Source organism: Phocoena phocoena, chromosome 5, assembly GCF_963924675.1.
Source record: "Phocoena phocoena chromosome 5, mPhoPho1.1, whole genome shotgun sequence".
In the NCBI taxonomy this organism is placed as follows: Eukaryota; Metazoa; Chordata; class Mammalia; order Artiodactyla; family Phocoenidae; genus Phocoena; species Phocoena phocoena.
Window position 1 is genome coordinate 31,946,664 of NC_089223.1, and position 23,882 is coordinate 31,970,545.

At 38.3% G+C, this 23,882-nt stretch overlaps 1 protein-coding gene across 7 annotated transcripts in view; it reads left to right on the forward strand.

The window, feature by feature from the left end:
- The window catches only part of ARFIP1 (ADP ribosylation factor interacting protein 1), a 130,071-nt gene extending 117,365 nt beyond the window's left edge, over nucleotides 1–12,706 (forward strand). For 5 of the 7 annotated variants that reach the window (XM_065877105.1, XM_065877101.1, XM_065877106.1 and 2 more), the window contains one exon: nucleotides 10,837–10,992. In XM_065877105.1, the coding sequence (XP_065733177.1) occupies nucleotides 10,837–10,992 (156 nt within the window). Of the gene's footprint in view, nucleotides 1–10,836 lie in introns of all 7 variants that reach the window. The other 2 variants (XM_065877102.1, XM_065877103.1) reach the window with 1 other exon arrangement.
- The last annotated feature ends 11,176 nt before the right edge of the window (nucleotides 12,707–23,882 follow it).

Sequence of the window (23,882 nt, forward strand, 5' to 3'; positions counted from 1 at the left end):
GACAGCCTAAGAGACCTCTGGGACAACATTAAACGTAACAACACTCACATTATAGGGGTCCCAGAAGGAGAAGAGAGAGAGAAAGGACCTGGGAAAATATTTGAAGAGATTATAGTTGAAAACTTCCCTAACATGGGAAAGGAAATAGCCCCCAAGTCCAGGAAGTGCAGAGAGTCCCAGGCAGGATAAATCCAAAGAGAAACACACCAAGACACATAGTAATCCAACTGACAAAAATTAAAGACAAAGAAAAATTATTGAAAGCAACAAGGGAAAAATGACAACATACAGGGAACTCCCATAAGGTTAACTTCTCAGCAGAAACTCTACAAGCCAGAAGGGCGTGGCATGATATATTTAAAGTGATGAAACAGAAGAACTTACAACCAAGATTACTCTACCCGGCAAGGATCTCATTCAGATTAAACGGAGAAATCAAAAGCTTTACAAACAAGCAAAAGCTAAAAGAATTCAGCACCACCAAACCAGCTCTACAACAAACACTAAAGGAACTTCTCTAAGTGGGAAGCACAAGAGAAGAAAAGGACCTATAAAAACAAACCCAAAACAATTAAGAAAGTGGTCATAGGAACATACATATCAATTATTACCTTAAACGTGAATGGATTAAATGCTCCACCCAAAAGACACAGGCTTGCTGAATGGATACAAAAACAAGACCCATATATATGCTGTCTACAAGAGACCCACTTCGGACCTAGGGACACATACAGACTGAAAATGAGGAGATGGAAAAAGATATTCCGTGCAAATGGAAATGAAAAGAAAGCTGGAGTAGCAATACTCATAACAGATAAAATAGACTTTAAGATAAAGAATGTTACAAGAGACAAGGAAGGACACCACCTAATGATCAAGGGATCAATCCAAGAAGAAGATACAACAATTATAAATATATATGCACCCAACATAGGAGCACCTCAGTACGTAAGGCAACTGCTAACTGCTATAAAAGAGGAAATCGACAGCAACACAGTAATAGTGGGGGACTTGAACATCTCACTTACACCAGTGGACAGATCATCCAAACAGAAAATTAGTAATGAAACACAAGCTTGAACTGACACAATAGACCAGATAGATTTGATTGATATTTATAGGACATTCCATCCCAAAACAGCAGATTACACTTTCTTCTCAAGTGCACATAGAACATTCTCCAGGATAGATCACATTTTGGGTCACAAATCAAGTCTCAGTAAATTCAAGAAAATTGACATCATGTGAGGCATCTTTTCTGACCACGACGCTATGAGATTAGAAATCAATTACAACGAAAAAAACGTAAAAACACAAACACATGGAGACTAAACAATACATTACTAAGTAACCAAGAGATCACTGAAGAAATCAAAGAGGAAACCAAAAAATACCTAGAGACAAATGGCGACAAAAACACGATGACCCAAAACCTATGGGATGCAGCAAAACCAGTTCTCAGAGGGAAATTTATACCAATACAAGCCTACCTCAAAAAACAAGAAAAATCTCAAATAAACAATTTAACCTTACACTTAAAGGAACTAGAGAAAGAAGAACAGACAAAACCCAAAGTGAGCAGAAGAAAAGAAATCATAAAGATCAGAGCAGAAATAAATGAAATAGAAGCAAGGAAAAAAATAGCAAAGATGAATAAAACTAAAAGCTGGTTCTTTGAGAAGATAAACAAAATTGATAAACCATTAGACAGACTCATCAAGAAAAAGAGGGAGAAGGCTCAAATCAAGAGAATTAGAAATGAAAAAGGAAAAATTACAACAGACACTTGTAGAAATCCAAAGCATCCTAAGAGACTACTATAAGCAACTCTATGCCAATAAAATGGACAATGTGTAAGAAATGGACAAATTCTTAGAAAGGTATAGCCTTCCAAGACTGAACAAGGAGGAAATAGAAAATATGAACAGACCAACCACAAGTAATGAAATTGAAACTGTGATTAAAAATCTTCCAACAAACAAAAGTCCAGGACCAGATGGCTTCACAGGTGAATTCTATCAAACATTTAGAGAAGAGCTAACACCCATCCTTCTCAAACTCTTCCAAAAAATTGCAGAGGAAGGAACACTCCCAAACTCATTCTATGAGACTACCATCACCCTGATACCAAAACCAGACAAAGATACTACAAAAAAAGGAAATTACAGACCAAAATCACTGATGAATATAGATGCAAAAATCCTCAACAAAATACTAGCAAACAGAATCCAACAACACAGTAAAAAGATTGTACACCATGATAAAGTGAGATTTATCCCAGGGATGCAAGGCTTCTTCAGTATATGCAAATCAATCAGTGTGATACACCATATGAACAAATTGAAGAATAAAAACCATATGATCATCTCAATAGATGCAGAAAAAGCTTTTGACAAAATTTAGCACCCATTTATGATAAAAACTCTCCAGAAAGTGGGCACAGAGGGAACCTACCTCAACATAATAAAGGCCATATATGACAAACCCAGAGCAAACATCATTCTCAATGGTGAAAAACTGAAAGCATTTCCTCTAAGATCAGGAACAAGATGAGGATGTCCACTCTCGCCACTATTATTCAACATAGGTTTGGATGTCCTAGCCATGGCAATCAGAGAAAAGAAAGAAAAGGAATACAAATGGGAAAAGAAGAAGTAAAACTGTCACTGTTTGCAGATGACATGATACTATACATAGAGAATCCTAAATATGCCACCAGAAAACCACTAGAGCTAATCAATGAATTTGGTAAAGTTGCAGGATACAAAATTAATATGCACAGAAATCTCTTGCATTCCTATACACTAATGATGAAAAATCTGAAAGAGAAATTAAGGAAGCACTCCCATTTACCATTGCAACAAAAAGAGTAAAATACCTAGGAATAAACCTACCTAGGGAGACAAAAGACCTGCATGCAGAAAACTATAAGACACTAATGAAAGAAATTAAAGATGATACAAACAGATGGAGAGATATCCCATGTTCTTGGATTGGAAGAATCAATATTGTGAAAATGACTATACTACCCAAAGCAATCTACAGATTCAATGCAATCCCTATCAAATTACCAATGGCATTTTTTACAGAACTAGAACAAAAAATCTTAAAATTTTTATGGAGACACAAAAGACCCCATATAGCCAAAGCAGTCTTAAGGGAAAAAAATGGAGCTGGAGGAATCAGACTCCCTGACTTCAGACTATACTACAAAGCTACAGTAATCAAAACAGTGTGCTACTGGCACAAAAATAGAAATATAGTTCAGTGGAACCAGATAGAAAGCCCAGAGATAAACCCACGCACCTATGGTCAACTAATCTATGACAAAGGAGGCAAGGATATACAATGGAGAAAACACACTCTCTTCAATAAGTGGTGCTGGGGAAACTGGACAGCTACATGTAAAACAATGAAATTAGAACACTCCCTAACACAATACACAAAAATAAACTCAAAATGGATTAAAGATCTAAATATAAGCCCAGATACTGTAAAACTCTTAGAGGAAAACAAAGGATGAACAGTCTTTGACATAAATCACAGTAAGATCTTTTTTGATCCACCTCCCAGAGTAATGGAAATAAAACTAAACAAATGGGACCTAATGGAACTTAAAACCTTTTGCAAAGCAAAGGAAACTACAAACAAGACGAAACAACAACCCTCAGAATGGGAGATAATATTTGCCAATGAATCAACAGACAAATGATTAATCTCCAAAATACATAAACAGCTCATGCAGCTCAATATTTAAAAGACAAACAACCCAATCCAAAAATGGGCAGAAGACCTAAATAGACATTTCTCCAAAGAAGACATACAGATTACCAAGAAGCACATGAAAAGCTGCTCAACATCACTAATTATTAATGAAATGCAAATCAAAACTACAATGAGGTATCAACCTCACACCAGTTAGAATGGGCATCATCAGAAAATCTACAAACAAGTGCTGGAGAGCATGTAGAGAAAAGGGAACCCTCTTGCACTGTTGGTGGGAATGTAAATTGATACAGCCACTATGGAGCACAGTATGGAGGTTCCTTAAAAAACTAAAAATAGAATTACCATATGACCCAGCAATCCCACTACTTGGCATATACCCTGAGAAAACCATAATTCAAAAAGAGTCATGTATCACAATGTTCATTGCAGCACTGTTTACAATAGGCAGGTCATGGAAGCAACCTAAATGCCCATCGACAGACGAATGGATGAAGAAGATATGGTACATATACGCAATGGAATATTACTCAGCCATGAAAAGGAACGAAATTGGGTCATTTGTAGAGACGTGGATGGATCTAGAGTCTGTCATACAGAGTGAATAAGTCAGAAAGAGAAAAACAAATATCATATATTAACACATATATGTGGAACCTAAAAAAATGGTACAGATGAACTGGTTTGCAGGGCAGAAATAGAGACACAGATGTAGAGAACAAACGGATGGACACCAAGGGGGGACAGTGGCGGGGGATGGTGGTGGTGGGATGAATTGGGATTGACGTGTATACACTAATATGTATAAAATGGATAACTAAGAAGAACCTGCTGTATAAAAAAATAAATAAATTCAAAAAATGAAAACTCAGAATAGGGGTTATGGAGGGAGCAGGATGGTTATCTATTTTATATATAGATATATATATAAAGATATTATATATTCAGAGAAAAAAAATACCACACCCAAAATGTTACTTACATTCATTCACTCAATAAATATTACCATGGATCTGGTGTTGGGCATTACTCTAGGGGCTGGAATAACTTTATTTATATATATAGAGAGAGAGAAATAGATACAGATATAGATATATCGATATATATATATAAAGAGACATATATATCATTATATCTGTATCTTAATTTACTGTTCAATAGGATATATTCATCTTTCATTTTACTAGTTAATGCCAAACTTTTCAAAAGTAGTTGTACAAATTTATACACTGATCAGCAGTGTGTAAGAGTTCTTATTTCTAATGAGACTGGAAGTCTTCAGATTTAATTGGCCACTCCCGTTTCCTCTGCTGTAAAATGGTGTTCATGTTATTTGCACTTTTTTTTTTTTTTTTTTTTGCGGTAAGCGGGCCTCTCACTGTTGTGGCCTCTCCCGTTGTGGAGCACAGGCTCTGGATGCACAGGCTCAGGGGCCATGGCTCATGGGCCCAGCCGCTCCACAGCATGTGGGATCTTCCCGGAACGGGGCACAAACCTGTGTCCCCTGCATCGGCAGGCAGACTCTCAACCACTGTGCCACCAGGAAAGCCCTATTTGCTCTTTTTAATTGGGTTCTTGGTGTATAGCAGGTCTTCACATTTTCTAGATGTAGACCCTTTGTCAGCCCCTGTAATGCAGATCCCTCTCCCCAGTTTGTAACTTGTCTTTTCAATCTTTGGGTGAATAGAAATTCTAAATTTCAAAGTCATTTAATTTATCGATCTTTTCATCATAATTTATGGTTTTTTATCTTTAAGAAGTTATTTCATACCTAAGGTCATCTGGAAACTTTTCCACCCTTCTGTCAAAATGTACTGCCCTCAGAGCTCTCCTTTGACCAGTCTTTGACAGTCTGTTCTCCAGAAGAGACCTGAAACTCATTCACACTGGCAGAGGTTACTGAGAACAGGTCAGTTTTAGACAACATTTTTATTTAAATAGGAATCAAATGCGAACTAGCGTGTAATAATTTACTTTACTTCTTTTTTCTAGCTGTAATTTTCATTGACTCTAGTGACTTACAGGAAAGAGATTTGGTCCTGAAATCAAACTCCATTCATGTAAGGTGAACACTGGTTATAACTTTAATTAGCATAATTTGACCTTTTCATAGTAGATACTTAACACAAATCAGTTTATCATTTTAAAGCTTGTTTTAAAAGTGATTGCAATGCAAAACTTTTCTGTCTAGACATAGAGAAAGAAGTCAATATGAATTAGCGGAAGTCTGTATTAAGAATGTTAACAAACTTTTAGTGTGATACTGTTAACTTGAATGGTGCTAACCATGAATAATTTGGAAGAAATTAGGTGCCTTCTTGTTGCTTGAAAAATGTGTTCATTTTAGAAGCACAGAATCATGGGGTTGTAAAAGGACCCTTCGAGTTTCTTCTGAGGTGATCCACTAGGCAGGGGAATTCCTTCTGCAGCATCTCTGCCCTTGGATTGAAGGCCTTGTCAAGGCAGGCAGTGTTGATAAACCGTGTTCATGCACTCTTGTCAACAAAATCTATTTGCTTAGCACACACCTTTTTTTCACTGTGCGAAGGTAGACTTCACATCAGCTTCTATCTTTGAAAAGGAAAAAACTCTGTTTCTTGTTTCACTCACAGCACTTCTCTGACATTAGATGTGTGTGATTTTTTTCCCCCACACAGACCAAGTCTCTGATCTTCTGGACACTAGCTGGGTGTCCTACAATTCGGTTCACTTCTGACACTGTGGACCCCCCTCACCACCACCTTTAGACACCTTTCGAAAGTCCAGATCATCACCTGTGCTTCTGACCAACCAGCTCTAAGTCGAAGGTTCCCACAACCCCCTTCTCAGCTTCAGTCATTTCCTAGAACAGCTCACAGAGCTCAGGAAACAGTTTACTTATTATATTACCAGTTCATTACAAAAAATATTAAAGGATACAGACACAGAGGTCCATAGGGCAAGGTCTGGAAGGGTCCTCAGCACAAGAGCTTCTGTCCCCATTGGGCTTGGGGTGCACCACCCTCCTGGCTTGTGGATGGGTCAGCCAACCCAGAAGCTGTCCAAACCCCCCACTGTAGGGATTTTTACAGAGGCTTCATTGCATAGACACAGCTGATTAAACCGTTGTCCGAGGTTGGTGGGGGGTGAGGGTGAAAATTCCCACTCTCTAATCACAATTTAGTTCCCCTGGCAACCAGCCCCAAGCTGTGGTTATCTAGGGGCTTTCCAAAAATCTCCTCATTAACATAAAGGCAGGTGTGGTTGAAAAGAGCTTGTTGTGAATAACAGAAGACACTCCATTCACCTTTAAAAGCTCTGGGGCCATTTCAGGAACAGAACCAGAGACCAAATATTACAATAGAAGATGCTTCCTAGGCTCTTATCACTTAGGAAATTAACAAGGGTTTTAGGAGCTCTGTGCCTGGAATGGGATGAAGACCAAGTATTTACTTCTCATTATAAATCACAGTATCACAATCTTACTTCTTATAAGTTCCAAATCAGGGGGTTCTAAATAAATGAAATTTTATTTTACTAAAAAAAGTCAATGTTGTTTGAAGGTTTAACCATCAACTAGGTAAACTTAAATTCCACTGAAATCGAATGAGTACTTATCCTGTGTCAGACAGTGTGCTAGGTAGTATCTCATTTCATTTAACCCTTACAACAGCACTACAAATGCGGTTTGGTAATGGCATCCCTGATAAACGGATAAAGACCTTGGCCAGTGAAGTTAGAAGTAACCTGTGCCTGGTGTCACAAAGAAAACTGGGAAATGGTAAAACTGGGACTGGCACGCGTGCCCCCTGATTCCAGAGCTCTTTCTGGTAATTTCTATAAAAGAACAGTACTAGTAATGGGGATATTTTACTAATGACATAGGTGAATAACAAATAAAAATTGGGGAAGGCTGTGACCAGTATCAACTATGCCTAATGCACCTCTTCCCAGAAAATTGGAAGTAAAAGTTCTCAAAGATACTGTATGTGCTCCTAAACTGCGCTTAGGTCTCGGGCCTGGTTAGTAGCAGTTTTGCGTCGCTTGTTCGTTTGAGTTTCTGTTCCCTAGCTGCTTTCTCAATTAATTTCTCTCCTGTATCACAGCCACGTTTTAGCCTTTCTTCATTCTAGGCCTTTCCTCCTTTTCACTGTTTTCTAGACCCTCATTCATTCCTAGGAAAGCACATTCTTAACCTTTTCCTTTTTTTTTTTTTAATAAATTTATTTATTTACTTATTTATTTTTGGCTGCGTTGGGTCTTCATTGCTGCACGCAGGCTTTCTCTAGTTGTGGCAAGCCGGGGCTACTCTTCGTTGCAGTGCGCGGGCTTCTCACTGTGGTGGCTTCTCTTGTTGCGGAGCACTGGCTCTAGGTGCGCGGGCTTCAGTAGTCGTGTCTCACGGGCTCTAGAGTGCAGGCTCAGTAGTTGTGGCGCACAGGCTTAGTTGCTCCACGGCATGTGGTATCTTCCCACATCAGGGATCGAACCCATGTCCCCTGCATTGGCAGGTGGATTCTTAACCCCTGTGCCACCAGGGAGGTCCCTTTATTTTATCTTATTTTCTGTAATAAACATTTGGTTTTTTTTATATATTTATTTAGCTGCGGCATGTGCGCTCCTTAGTTGCGGCTCCCCAGCTCCTTAGTTGTGGCATGTGAACTCTTAATTGTGGCATGCATGTGGGATCTAGTTTCCTGACCAGGGATCAAACCCGGACCCCCTGCATTGGGAGCATGGAGTCTTAACCACTGTGCCACCAGGGAAGTCCCTTTAACCTTTTTCAGGGATGTACCTCTTTTGCTGCATAATGAAACACCCACTACTTAGTGGCCTATTACACCAGTGATTTATTATTTCCCACCATTGCCTAGGTATGGGATAGGTGGATTCTTCCTGTTGCACTTTCAACTACAATGCCTGCTGGGTACTGGGAGCAGCTGGAATGACTGGGCCTCTGTCCCCATGGGCTTTCATCCCAAAGGGAGGCTACACAGGGTTTCCTCACAGCGTGGTGACACCAGTCCCAGAGCACCAGCACTTGCTTATCAGGCCTCATTTTCTAAAGTTACAGGCCAAGCTTATTCTCATTGTAGAAGCCTCCCCAAGAGTGTGGATTGAGAGGGGTGGTTGGGCCATTATTGTAACAGTCATTATAATAATATACTTTGCTCACCTCCTAATTGCCTTCTAGAAACCTGCTTTTCCTATCATTATCCTGTTTCCTTAATAATTGCCCCTGGGTGGAGGTTCATCATCCTTTGAAATATCCCCCCCTTATCTCAGCACCAGAGGGCAGGGGAGTTAGAGTTCTCCCATCCCGATGTTCTCTTTCAACCTTTCTTGAAAAAACCCTCTTCTCCCCACAAGTGCCTTTATTTCTTTTTTTAAGTTAACAAGATGTATTTTTACTACCCATTTATCATATTGACCATCATTTGTACTGCACTCTGCCTTAGCCTTGTATCCCTGTATCCCTAGTACTGTGCGTGATGCGTAGTCTTATGCATCAGGTTTTGTTGTCATCCTTGTACCTGGTACCAAAGGTTTTCATTTAGGAAGGTTGCAGGCCTTAAATTTCTGACCAGGTGAATTCAAGGTGTTGTTTTTAGTTTGTACAGACATTTTTAGTCTCTGGCCCTCTTCAACTATCTCCCTGCCAGAAACTTTCTTATCTTTGTCAGAGAAAGAGGAAAAAAGTCCCTTTTATTTTTTAAACAACTTTAGTTGAATCAGCAGCTCCAGATGCCCTAAATGTTAACCCAGCTTCTTCGCAAGGCTTGAGATACTCATTCCCTGGGGTCAGTACTTATTTGGTTTCCTGCCTACCTCCTCCTTTTTCCACCCCAAGCCTGTAAGCTCATGAGGGAAGGAATTTCTTTCTGTATCTCCTAGAACAGTGCCTGGCACTTAGAAGGTACTTAAGGTCTGTTGAATGAACAAATGAATGGAATTAAAAGTTATCTAAGATACTTTAAGTAAAAATCTGTTACTGCAAGTGTGCATGGTGCAGTCTGTTTGTGTTTTTACATATTGTATATAAGCCTAGAAAATTTCTCAAAGGACACACAATAAAATGTTAACAGTGCTTCCCTCAGGCGAGGAGGAGAGAATAAATGCAGAGTGGATCAGGAGATTTTACTTTATAATCTTGAGCAATGCTGCCATTTTTATAACATTTTAATTTTTAAAATAAAGGCTTTACAAATCAAAGATATCTGCTATAAATATATTAGTGTTATTTCCTTTATAGAGGTACATGGACGAAGAAATGGCTAGAGAGACTATGCATGTGTGTGTTAATAGTGAATGCAGATGTCATATCATATATGTTATAATCCTAGTTTTCCACTTAGCATCATATATCAGATGTTTTTACATCACTAAAAATGATTAAAGCTCAGTTTTAATGAATATTGCATTGGATGGGTAAATTAGAGTGTATTTTATACTTTACTGTTGAACAATTTGCAGTTATAAATAAGACCTCAGGAAACACTTCATTCATAAACTCTTTTTGATGCTTTTTTTGATTTCTTTAAAAGAGTCATAGAGACAGTGTTACCTGATTAAAACATACCCTTGATATCATTAGAAGTAATACGCAGTTGAAAAGAACTGAGAGGCATATGAACTTTAAGTACATTGGCCTTCTGGGCAGCTCTTGCCATCCTTCTTCAGTCTTTGCAGAGAAGTACGGTATTTAAAAGTATCCAGCCTACTCAGCTTTACGTAAAGTGTGGCCTTAATGATGTCCATACTTGGTATAGAGCATGTATCATATAGTAATTATTTATGTATAATTTTGCCTCTTCAAAATTTGATTTTGAATATACTTAGTTTGAAGGGGGATCTAATGATATGTTTAATTAAAGTAAGCTCAATAATGTTTGAAAATGGTTAAGAGAGTACATATTTAGCTGATCTGTTCCCTTCAGGGAAGTTAAGAACCTTCATCGAAGGTTCAGTGACTTTACAAAGCAATGTACAATCGGTGTGTGAGAAATACTTTGTCAGAAAAACTTTTCTGGAGGAGAGATATGCTCTTTCATTACGACATGTAATAAATCACCTTATATTTCATTGTCATTGGTGTTAATGCTTGGTCTTGTAACTCTGCCCTGTTCACAGGTTAAAGTATTACACAATCAGCTGGTCCTTTTCCACAATGCCATTGCCGCTTACTTTGCTGGGAATCAGAAGCAGCTTGAACAGACACTTAAACAGTTCCATATCAAATTGAAAAATCCTGGAGTGGACACCCCGTCTTGGCTTGAAGAACAGTAAAATCACACCTGGAAAAAAAGGGAAAGTCACATTGTTATATTTCTAAACAAACCTAATAAGAATTAAGCAGAGTTGGGGGAAGAGGAAAAGGGTGACAACCATTGTAGTGATTCTTGCACAAACAGCTTTAATTTTTCCCTTTTTTCATACTTTAACAATTGAACTGTTAAATTTGATGGGAAGGTGGGTGGTTTTAATGTAAACATAATTTCTATAATCTGAACACAATAATTTTCCTTTTTGAGAAATCCTTTTGTATTGTGAGGGTTGATGGCTATTTCTGTAGTTTGAAAACACTTAATATAGATTTGCACTGACAAGATAAAAATTCAAGGTTTTTGGTCCTGCAAATGAGGACCAGTTGTACCTTTTCCGAAGGGAGGTTTACATGATTTGTATCAACATCAGATATTTTATATATGAATATATTAAATATCTTTAAGAGATTCATTTTCATGTATTGTCTTAAAGAAAAAAGAAACTATTTTGCAGAGTAAAATTATATGGTGTTCCTGCAGCATCCACAGAGAGGTGGCAGCTCTAATGAATGACTGATTGGCTTGTGGAGTTGTGGCAGATACCTTTTTAAAAATGAATCTGTACCATTATAATTTTGTTTAAGACTTTTTCTTAAAGGCGCAGGAATCACACTGTCATTTCTGTGAGGCTTTTGAACTTATGAATTTGCGTCACCCAAAGTCATGGAGCGTTTATGTTAGCCATTTCTTTGATTCATAATGAAACCTGCTTAAGAGAATTTTTTTGACAGGTAGACTTGGGAATAGAAATTCTCCATGGTTTCTAGAGTAGAACTCTGTGCTTGGAAAGCTAGTTTTTGGGTAAGTTCCACTTTGACAGAAGTGAATTCCTAGACAGCTTTCATTGACTTCTATGTGTAACAATACCGGTTAAGCCTTAAATCACAGATATGTGCCTTCTCAGATACAGTAATTCTCATTCAACCAATGTACATAAATCCATAAAGAAGCCCCTTTCAGATAATGTTTGATGTGTCTGTTACTTCCTTGCAAAGGAGCACTGTGTATAAATGTTGAGTTTCTTTGTATTTGTTAAGCCACATTTAAGGTTTATGGAGAAATCAACTCTAAAATTTGCTGTTTGGTTTTTCTTCATTCCTTTTGCAGAATGGGAAGACAGAGGACTTGTTTTCATTTGAATAAAGGAAAGGTGGCGTGGGTCCGTGTGGTGGTAGCCAGAAGAAGGGGGCTGGAAGGGCCAGTGCTGTTTCATGCTCAGTGCCTTTGGTTTTGTGTTACGTGGTCGGCCTGTCTGCTGTGTGGTTTTATCAGTAATGTAATCCTTTTAAAATATAAGTTCTCTTGATTTTTGACATAGACATAAATTAATATTTTGAGAGGTATCTCTTCTTCTGTTCATTTCTTTTGTGTTGAAATGAAGTACTTAAAATTACTGTTATACGTGAACTTTGTGGACTGTAAGATTTGTTATATATGTTCAAATGCCATTTAGCTGGCTTTTTAATTAATATGCCTGTTTTCAGTGCTTAACACAATGTAATGTGACTATAAATCATAAACCTATTTTAAATCATTCCCTCCTGTATATTTGTACTCTGAGAGAGCCTTATTTTATTCTTCCAGCAGAATTACTACTTGTGATAGTTCATTTACATTCCCCAGAATGTGCCTCTGGTGTGAATTTTGTATTCTTATTAAAAGTGTTTGCTTCAGTACCTCATTCCTCTGACTCTTCATAATTTAAAATAAGAAGCAACTATTTGGGAAAAAATGAGGACATGTGATTTGTCTTTAAAAACAGTGACGAAAACTGGTGCTTCTGTCACTTAAAATGGTTTTATTTCAGTAAGTTACTCTTTTCCCTCAATTGGAATCTCTTGGGAGCAGCAGATCATGTCCACTCTTACACACTTCAATAACAGTTGTAGCTAAGGAATTAAATTGTTTCATGGATTGATGATTTTTCAGAATAAACTAAAATTATCAGTGATTTTGAGTAGTGGGTACATGTGCAAAAGAAATAAGTAAATTAACATATTAGCCAGTGGTATATTTACTTTGTTAGGAAAGTAACTCATATTCCTTGTAGAAAATAATTTGAAGATAATCTCAAAAATTGAGGATAAAATAAATAACTTCCCAAGTCAATAAGTACTGCATGGGACCCCCTAAATCCCCCTGAAATTAGATACTTTAGTTACCAGTTATTTCTATTGTAAGCTCTAGTTTGAATATCCTTTAAGGTGTACTCTTATCAGGTTATTCCCTTAGGTTAGATTCCAAAAGTGAAAATGAGCCCTCAAAGTATATACACATTTTTAGGACTTTACTATGCATTGCCAGTTGGCTTTCAAGAAAGATTTTGCCAATTTATATACATGTGCCTGTTTAGCATATTTTTAAAGCCAGTATGCATAAAAGGACACCATGCATATAGTCAGCAGAACATCCTTTTATAAATGTTTTAAGTGGATAGGGGAAAACCACCAAGAAGATAAAGGCTGAACCATCAGGATTTGGGGAGTTGTGGGGTGTGGGGCAGAGGATAGATAGAAATGGCTAACTTTTCTCTCATTAAAATAGAAATTTTTCAAGAAAAAGCACTGAAGAGCAAGCCTGTGAAATTGAACTCTTCATCCTGTTAAAAGATGAACTGAGGCATATTAAAAATTTTGAGTTTATATTTAAAATCGATTTGAATCAGGTAGCACCAAACTGGAAGTGGTTAGCCCTCCACCAGCAGGAGCTGGGGTTGGGGGAGGCTTTTATAGAGAAGAGGTAGGTGCAAAGGAAGGAAAGCCTTTGATTGACTATAGCTTAAGGGTTGATTATTTGGGAAAGCCTAGTTGGCTCTTTGTGATTAGTTGTCCTTAGGTTTTGATTTCTTAAGTTTGAGGCATTTGTGGCTTAAGTGTTGGTTTGCTTACGTAGGCTACTAAGGCATTAAAGCCACCTCAGTCTGATGGCCTCCTTTTTTAATTAATAATCCCAAAGTTGCCAAAATCTTAGAGCCCAGGAGGGACGTGGGCTTCTAGAAGTAAGTTAGCTGAAATCTAGACTTTAAGAAGCATCTTTTCCATATTCAGAGCACACTGATGATGTTACTGAAGTGTATCCCATAGAGTTGAAGCTAGAAGTTTCCTTAGAGATTATCTGTTTAAGGCCCTTTTTTTCACAAGGCCCCAAAACATTAAACTGACCTAGCCAACTCCCAACTCCAAATGTAATGCCAGGTGAGTATTTGCAACTAAATATATGAATTCCCCTTTAAATCCTTCCAATTTCAACTGCATAATTAAATCAATGTGTCAAAAGTATCATTTCTTCTACTAAAGCACTATGTGGATAAATGTCTTCTCGGTTGAAAAAAATAATCCACCCCCAAATGGATTCATATTAGATATATTTCAAAGTATTTACGATCCACTGATCTTAAAGTATTCTGAAATACTGTGAACCTCAAAAGGACTATATTAAGTAAAATTATGCATATTGAAGAAGCTAAAGTTAAATCTTGGGACTGTTAATTTGAAGAATAATATATCTACCTCATATGCCCAGTCTCCTTTACCCTTCACTAGAGATGACTGTAGGTGTGGAAAACAAAAGCAAAATATCTAAATTCCTGATTCAGTGTAACATCTGTATATAATTTGTACTGATTTTTGTGAAGCTTAAGAACGCCTATATTTTGTAGTAATATTCCTTAACATCTGCCCATTAGCTCTTTTCTTGAACCTTTCTGGGAGAGTTAAGACCATCTGAGATCCTTCATCACTCAATTCTAACCAAATTTAGGCACTTAAAAAAATGATTCCCCCGTAAGACTGCATATTTTTATATTGGCTAAGACTATCCAGTTGTGAATAGGCTATTTTCTGACCAAAAGGCCAGTTATATTTTGCATTAGTTCAAAGCTTTTCCAAGGGCCACAGGTCCTTAACTATTTTTACAGCATAGCAAGACGTGTTAAAATAGGATGACAATGCAAACAACTTTCCTCTTTTAAGGACCTGCATTAAATTCTGTTCTGTGTTCCCACTTGAAGGTTTCCTGCTCAACAGGTTCCTGGCATAAATGAGCCTTTATAATAAATTGCCAAGTGGTTCTCCTAATGTACAGAAAACTATGAAGTTCAGCTTTGTTTTTGTCAAGTAAAGGCAAACCCATACCAGTTTCTGTATATTAAGTGAGAACTATTTATTATTCTGTTTGTAACTCTGCTGTGGAAAGAGGAGACTCTCCATATGAGGAAGGGAAATAAGGCCCAGTCCGACAACCCTAACTCTGTCCCTGAGTAGTTAGTTGATTAATATGCTATCAGAGCTGGAATGTCAATGACATTTTTACAAATGAAACTTCCATTAAAAAAATAAAACCACAGTCTGTTTGGGCCCAAGCTAGGCTTTGCCATATGCATCCTCTGTCGAAGACTGAGAGCTTTCTGCAACTATGGTTTCTCATAAGATGTTGATTCGTAAGAAAAATCAAAGAACGAGACACCACTTTGTTGAGCTTAGACACAAAAGTAACTTTCCGTATCTTAGACTTTCCTGTTGTTTTGCTTTGGGTACAGGTGTATGTTGTATAAATATCTTAGAAGTGAAATGTACATTGAGCTGGCATGGGGGCACGTAGGGAAGCAAAACGTAAACCGTATTAGTCTTCACTATGTCTCGGAGCTTTCACTATTGAAGTTCTATGGAAAAAGCAAAATCTCACTGTAAAAAAAAAAAGGAGTGGAAGGTATTATGAGGTAGGGAGAGGGAAGGTAACTTTAATGCTGTTGGCCTTGCTGCAAAGTTTTAAAATTATGGCGTTTTTAGAGTAATGAATTAAGTACTCAAATTATTTTTATATTTGCGACTTGACTTCGATCCTCCCCCTAAATGATTTCTAATTCTGTATTAAGAAGCTTTTTATGAAAAACTACCTAAAGTTTTAGGCAGATAATTATACTTCTTTCCTTTGAGGAATATATATGTGCTTATTATTAAGGCTAGGCTCTAAGCTCTTGAGAAAGGCACAGGGTATTGCTTTTTATTCACCCTGCATCCCCAACTCCTTGTATGGTTCTTAGCTCATGTAGTAAAAACGCATCTGGTTTGTGATACAAAATTCAAATATAGAAAAACATTTGCTGGGGACTTCCCTGGTGGTCCAGTGGGTAAGACGCCACGCTCCCAGTGCAGGGGGCCCAGGTTTGATGCCTCTTCGGGGAACTAGATCCCGCATGCTGCAACTAAGAGTTCACGTGCCATAACTAAGAAGCCCACGTGCTGCCAACTAAAAGATCCCACATGCCACAGCGAAGATCCCACGTGCCGCAACTGAGACCCAGGTCAGCCAAAATAAATAAATAAATATTTAAATTTTTTTTTGAAAAAAGAAAAACTGTTGGTGGTTGCATTGTCATTTCATTTGAATGAATTATAAAGGAGACGGTACATTTATAACATTCTAAATCTGTCAGGGTGTTACCTAAGGTACTAGGAATGGCCAGTTTAAAAAAAAAAAGTAGAGATATTGGCAGACTTAGAAAAATCACCATTTTGCAGCCCCTAGTGAAATATTGATTCACACAGGGATCACCAGTGGAATCTAAAATCATTAGAGATTGAAATAAAACAGATTATGTCCATAATACGAAATATTACCTCACGTATTACTCAGTGTGAAAGGGGGGAAAAGTGCCATTTGTAAGAGTTTTATGCTTCGCATCTAACTCGAGTGATCAAAGTTAACATCACTAATAACATGATAATTATGTACCTCCAGATATGTTGCAGTATAAATTATGGAACATCACTTGTGAGATGAGATACTCCTGCCGGGGTTGTTTCTGGGTAAAGAACAAGTTAAATGATACCATGAGGAATTAATTGGACAAACCCAGAATCTGGGACTTTCTCCAAGATAATTGGTGTAGTTTCTTCAAAAAGTATGTTACAAAAGAAAAAACATTTTAGAAATTTGTTAGAAAATAAAAGAGACTTTAGATTACAGTTCAAGAAAATAGCTACGTACAACATTTGAGGAACCACTGAGTAATCTGAATGTGTATTTGATATGACTAGCGACTTTTTGTTAATTTGGGGCTGTGCTATTGTGGTTGGGGGAGATGCATATGCCCAAAAGCATTGAAAAGTGGGGTGGCATGATATCTGCAATATACTCTTAAGTGGTTCAGCAAAGCTATATACATTCATGCATACATACTTGCAGAAAGCTGGGGGAAAGAGAAAAGGAAGAAGAAAAAGACATCTTAAAATAAATATGGCCTTATGTTGGCGGGTGGATGTGTGGGGTTTCACTTACTCATCTTTTAACTTTTCCTGTTTTGAAAATTTTCATAATAAAAATTAAAAAGAAAATATCTAGGATATTTGGTCCAGAAATGCAGGTAGCCTTCTCCTAAGTCTTTCCTCTTGTACCGAGGTCGCAATCAGGGGCTTCGTTCGGTTACAGCAAATGACACCACTTGCTTCACTCCTGCAGATACCAGAACCCCTCCGCCAGTGTGTAAAAGAAATTGGTTTGTACTTGGGAGCACAGAAATTCAAGAAAGTGTAAAGTTGAACAGTTTTCTGTTTGTCAGTAAAGATAACAGAAACTTAGGACAATCGAAGAAATAGAAATAACTTAGGATATGAGACTAGTTTTTAAAAAGTCATGTAGGAAAACATGCATTTACTAAACAAGATTTTTTTTCTTCTCCTCTTTCTCAACTTTCTAAATGGCTATTTGCAACTATAAGGGAAGTTAAGCCCCAGAATAAAACACTAACTTGATGTGAGCTTAATACCAAGTTTTCTTCTGTCTCAATTTTTTCTCCTCATAAGTAAGCATATATACTATTCTGTACTAATACTCTAGATTTCTTAAAGCTTAGGTGCTTATAGCTTCACTTATTATAACAACTTAGACTTCTTAAGGTAAATTGTATTTGTACATTGGTAATTTTTAATAACTTATTTTCAGTCTGAAAAGATATCTTAAGAGCTGGACAAATTGTCCTTAATTCACCCTTGTTAAATTAATAAAATAGCTTAAATCTTTAAAGAACTCCCCAAATAAATAACGGATGCTTACCTTGTTCTCAAATTCTCTGTTTCTCATTCCCTCACCCCTACCTTAGGTCAGAACAAGGAAAATCCTGTGGATTAAAATTTTCTAACTAGTTTACATCAGTAATAGAAGCAGTAAAAAGCCCAGACGATGTTTTGAGAATTGAGTTTTTACTATGGCAATGGTTACTATATAATCACTGGTACTATCAAGTGAGTTGGAAAAAAAAAAAATCTGTGTAGGTTTAAAAGGTCATGAGTATTTGCTGAACAAACCAGTCAGCGTGTCCATGTTGCCTTTCATCACCTGATTCCACTGACACCCTCAAGAGGGTCAGAGAGTCCCTGAAGTGGGTCTAACAGTTCCTTCTTGGACGGGTGTTGGCCGCTGGAGAAGGCCAGGCCTTTAATTTGTCACACACATTTCCCATGGTGTGCCTTTTAAAAAAATAATCTGTCTTTGTATTCTCTAAACTTTATCTAAAAAAGCTCCCTACATTTTCTTTGTGAAGTTCAGCATTTTCCTCCAAGTAAGACAGTCATAAAATAAGAGAAATTAGTTAGAAATTGCAAATGAAGAGCTCTTAGCCTAATGATAAAACTTTTATATATATGTGTGTGTGTATATATATATGTATATGTGTATATATATATATATATATATATATATATATATATATATATATATGTAGGAGACCTTGTCTAAACTCACAAGGGAAGGAAAAGTAGCGTATTAAAGGTTCATAGCAGTCTCTAGTCCTAACTTGCCTTTGTCCTTTAAAAAAAAACCACAATGACATAATAAGAGGCTGTTGTGCTGTCTGCTTCAGAGTCACTATTTGTGCTCAAGGCTGGAGCAATGAAAACAAGTCTTTTTTCCCCAGGACACAGTAGCTTCAGTCCAAGCTACTCAAGACTTCCTTGCCAGTGACCTCAACACTGACCTTGACCTATTCTAGGAAGAACTCTGCCTGTTCAGTCCATTTAGCTCATTTTTATGTGAATTTCTGTTCCCTAGTAGTGAACTGGAACCACCCAATTAATTAAGAAAAACCTCATTCATGATTAACTTAATTTCTAGTATGCTGACTTGTCATTATTATAATATCATCTTTCCCCACGGTGGCCTGTTGGGGATCTTGTACACCTGGCCTGCGGAAGCAGTTTCCCCAAGCAGTGGCAGAGCCAGATGACTGTCTTTCCAAGGGCCTCTCTTTGTTTGAAATCAGGAATTCCCATCTCTTTTTGATTCTCAAGGCTCTGTATCAAATTTCAGAAGAGAGAACTCAATCCAATCACTCTTCTTCCCAAACCCTGTCAAAGCTGGAGGTGTTGTTTGGTGCATCGCCAGGCTGCGCTGCTATACTCAGGACATCAGCATGTCCTTAGAAATATTTCACACGACTGGCCTGTACACGCCTACATTTCTTCAGTTCACTGTGAAATGTTATGATACCTGGCTGTGCTCTTCGTGTGCCCTTATATCCTGTTCCAAAGAGCTTGAGTCTCGTCTGGTGGATTCCCTTCTGGATTATAGAAGCTTCTTGAGGGCAGATCTGTTTTGAACGTTTGTGTAGCCCTCCCTGTGCCTTGCACACAAAAGGCATTCGGTTTTGTTGATAATGCTGAATATCATTGCTGGAGACTCCAGCTTGGAAGGACTGGAGGCCCATTGGCCTCATTCGCAGTGATGAGGACCAAGTTTAGTTGGATTGTCTGTGTGAGCGTGTGCACTGGGTACAGAGGGGTGCATTTTACCATCCTGACAGGGCAGCCCCGTCAGGGGAAACAGTCCTATCTGTGTTGTCCAGCTAACCCTCACGTAAATCATATGTTAAATATAGTACAATGTTATTTATTTATAGGCTTTGAATCAACACTATTTTTTTCCTGGTACCAGTCCCTCTATCAGAACGCTTGATTCCTTTTTTATCTAATAGCACTAGAGTGTATTTAGACAAAGAGGCAGAACTTGTCTATAACTTCTAGGTCATCAGAGGAGAATTGTTGGTCAGAATATATGACTTAGTTTCCATCCGGAGGTCAACCTGAATATTCCCCTTTTTTTTTTTTTTTGTACTCCCATTTTTGGAAAGGAAAAAAAATTAATAACTAGTTCCCTAGCTGCTCAAATGTGTGGATTATAACTAGACACACAAGCACTGGGGTGCATGCCTGTTTCAGGGTCCCCGGGTAAGCCTTAGAATCTGCAAAAATGGCCTTCTGGAATTTGAAAACAATTCTGGTAAAAGTCCTTTATTGTGGTTTCAATGATTGCAGCCTAATGAAGAAATCAGCTTACTTTGACAGGGAAGACACACACATGCAAGAAATGTCACTGGTGGTTATCTCCAGAGCTCTGGCCCAAGTAGAAACACATGTGACTTTTATTAACAATCTGATGGTAATAAGAATTTGGGGGTGAATCATCATCTCTATGGCTCCCCCTTCTCCTGCTATGCCTGCTCCAGCCTTCTCAGCCCCTCTGATTTCCTTATGGTGCCTCAAGCCAGCCTGTCACACAGGACAAAGGTCTTTAAACATCAGATGACTTCTGTAGACTCTGTACCGTGAGCATGGGATCACAAAGGGCCCCCTTTTTTATGAGCTCCTGTGCAGTGGGGCTGCTGGCTAGAATTTCTTCCTCTGCCCTCCCCTCCAGTAGACAAGGTTAAACCTGATTCTGCCCAGCAGGCAAGTAGGGCCCTTGGAAATTAGTCTTCTTATTGAGATCAACTGTGCAAAGGGCATGCTTGGAAAGAATGCAAAGCTAGAAAATATGTTCAAATCTCTGATAATGGGGAGTATGAAGGAGGGGAACGAGATGCATGAACAACTAGCATTTTCTCTGCTTTTCCTTATTTATACTCCTCTTAAAATGACAAGTGTGGTGGCTCTTTGTGACCCCAAACTTGAAGTATCAATAAATACGAATCCAGGGCTTCCCTGGTGGCGCAGTGGTTGGGAGTCCGCCTGTCGATGCGGGGGACACGGGTTCGTGCCCAGGTTTGGGAAGATCCCACATGCCGCGGAGCGGCTGGGCCCCTGAGCCATGGCCGCTGAGCCTGCGCGTCCGGAGCCTGTGCTCCGCAACGGGAGAGGCCACAACAGTGAGAGGCCCAAAAAAAAAAAAAAAAAAATTACGAATCCAGAATGAGAAGATACTCAATTTTCCTGGAAAGAGAAACACCCTCTTTTGTGTGTGTGAAGCCATTTCCAAATTTTAAAAATTCCATTGCATAGGTAAGTTAAAGTCCTGCGCTTAACTGTGTGCTTGCCCTGCATCCCCCAGCCCCCATCGTAAACCAGACACCCAGAGCAACACTGCCCATTAATCATCCCACAGGAAACATGACAATTCAAAACTCAAAAATTCTGAAATTCATTCACCTGTGCCTTCAGCAAAGGGATACGGTGTGCAGTGAGTCCAGGGTTTACTTAGAAAACCAGCTACGTGTCAAGAAAAAAAATTTTTTAAGTCATTTGCTCTTTTCTCTAGCCTAGTCCTGAGAAATCACCACCAATAGAAAAATAACTTGTATAGGTAAATTTTACTCTTTAACACACAAAGTTGATCATATGCACAAAAACACTAGATAAAAGGAACTTAGAAATGTGAGGGGAAATTTATTCATCAATTTTAAACTACAGATGGCTGAATGTGTAATACCACCTCTCTGAGTTAAGTACAGGAGTCTCTTTTTTCAGGAAGGAGCCAGCAAGTTAGGAGTAAAGATAAGTCCTGGGTTTAACCCCAATGCATCCCCTTTCAGTTTTAACCTGGTCAGCCCACAAAGGGATATAAATGTCAGCTAATTGTGATGCTGAGTATTTCGACAGGGATCCTCTTTGTGTCCAAGTCCAGTCAAAACTTGAATAACGGTATTTCCACCAAAAAGCTCACCGTCTTTACTTTCTCCAAAAATGGTCCGTTTTCATTATTTTTATAAATCTGACTTGAGAAATTTTAAGATGCTAATTGTTATGGGCTGGTTTTATTATTTGTTATCATACCCAGAGTATTTACCTTTTTATTAAAATGGAAGGTTAGTGCGAAGGGATTGTTCATAAACTAAGTACAAACTCAATTTCCCAGGAGAGTAAAAAAGGCTTTCCAAATTACTAAGTCACCATCATGGCCTTTCTCCCACCTTCATATGCCATACAAAGTCTTGTACAAGACATGAACTTAGTATTTTCCCAGGGACACACACACATACACCATCACATCCCAGTATTGTTGGTTCACTGGATTTCTGTTTGGGGACTGCCTATGCTGTGTCTGTTATGGTTTTAAATTACCGTTTGCTCTTCTAACTTCTTGGAAGGTAAACAACTTGGAAACAGAACCGGTAGTAAAAGAAATTGGCATCTGACATACTCTTTACCTTAATTCCTCTTATTGAGACTCACACTTTTTTTTCTTTCAAATATTTTATTTATTTATTTATTTGGTTGCACTGGGTCTTATTGAGGCTGGCGGGCTCCTTAGTTGCGGCATGCATGTGGAATCTATTTCCCTGACCTGGGATCGAACCCAGGTCCCCTGCATTGGGAGCACGGAGTCTTAACCACTGCACCACCAGGGAAGTCCCTCACACTTGTTTTTGATGATGGGCAGTGGAAAAAGTGATACGCTTTCATGTTATATTTTAAAGCTATTTTTCTCCTCAGAATTTGAATGTTATAACAGGCAGACATACATTTATAATTAATACCAACCAATTTCCTAAGCACTATACAAACTGTAAACTAAAAAAAGGCCTAGCTGAAAGCTTTCTGGGTGGCAACTCTGTGATACTTACAGCTTTTCTCTTACCTTAGTCTCCTCTTCCTTCCCTGTCTCCAAACACACACATAGACACACACACACACACACACACACACACACACACGTCTTAAAAAAAGAGAAAATGGACAATTTGCTCTAAGGAAACATAGACAGGTAAGGATAAGGGTCATGGGCTGTCTAATTACCTCAGTACTATACATTGGGTAAGGTTTGTCTGTAACCTCTCCTACCCCCAAACAACTCAGGCGCTGTTGTTGACAAAGTACCTTTACTTCTGGCAAAGGAAAAGCCGTTAATGCTGCCATGGATATCAACACCACGTGTGGAAACATTTTCTATTTAAAACTTTCAGAAATCACTACTTAGCATCCAGAAGCAGTTTCTCCCTCTTAATGATCAAAGCCTAGTCATTATTTACTATGTTTAAAGGCAGCTTACTATTTAAATTTCTCAACCTGAAAATATAAAGCATCGCTTTGTCAGTTCAAAGTTGTTTGGAAAATTATAATAATAATACAGTGTCTGCAATTTGCCAGTAATGTCACTATGGATGCAAACCTTCTCTGAAGGAAACAAGGTCTAGCAATTTCTCTTAGAAATGGCTGTTGCTAGAAGAGCTGGTGAGTCCTTCCATTTGTCTGCAAGTCTGTTTAACTACAGAGTTCATAGTATGTTTCTTTTGCAGTTTCCAGCTGTAAGAGCAGACACAGCCTAGAATCTACTGAACAACTGGATCTCATCAGAGATGTTTTCAGAAGAGCAAAGATTAAGTAAATCTCAGTCTGTATCAGAGAGAAAGAAAGAGGGAGAGAAAAGTTTAAAAAGTCAGCTTGGAGAATTCCCTGGCAGTCCAGTGGTTAGGACTCCATGCTCTTACTGCCAAGGGCCCAGGTCGGGATCCCTTGGCAGGGAACTTAAATCCCACAAGCCACACGGTGAAGCAGACCAAAACAAAAACCAAAATAACTACATTTAAAAATGAGTTTGGGAGAGACCTTCAAGATGGCAGAGGAGTAAGACGTGGAGATCACC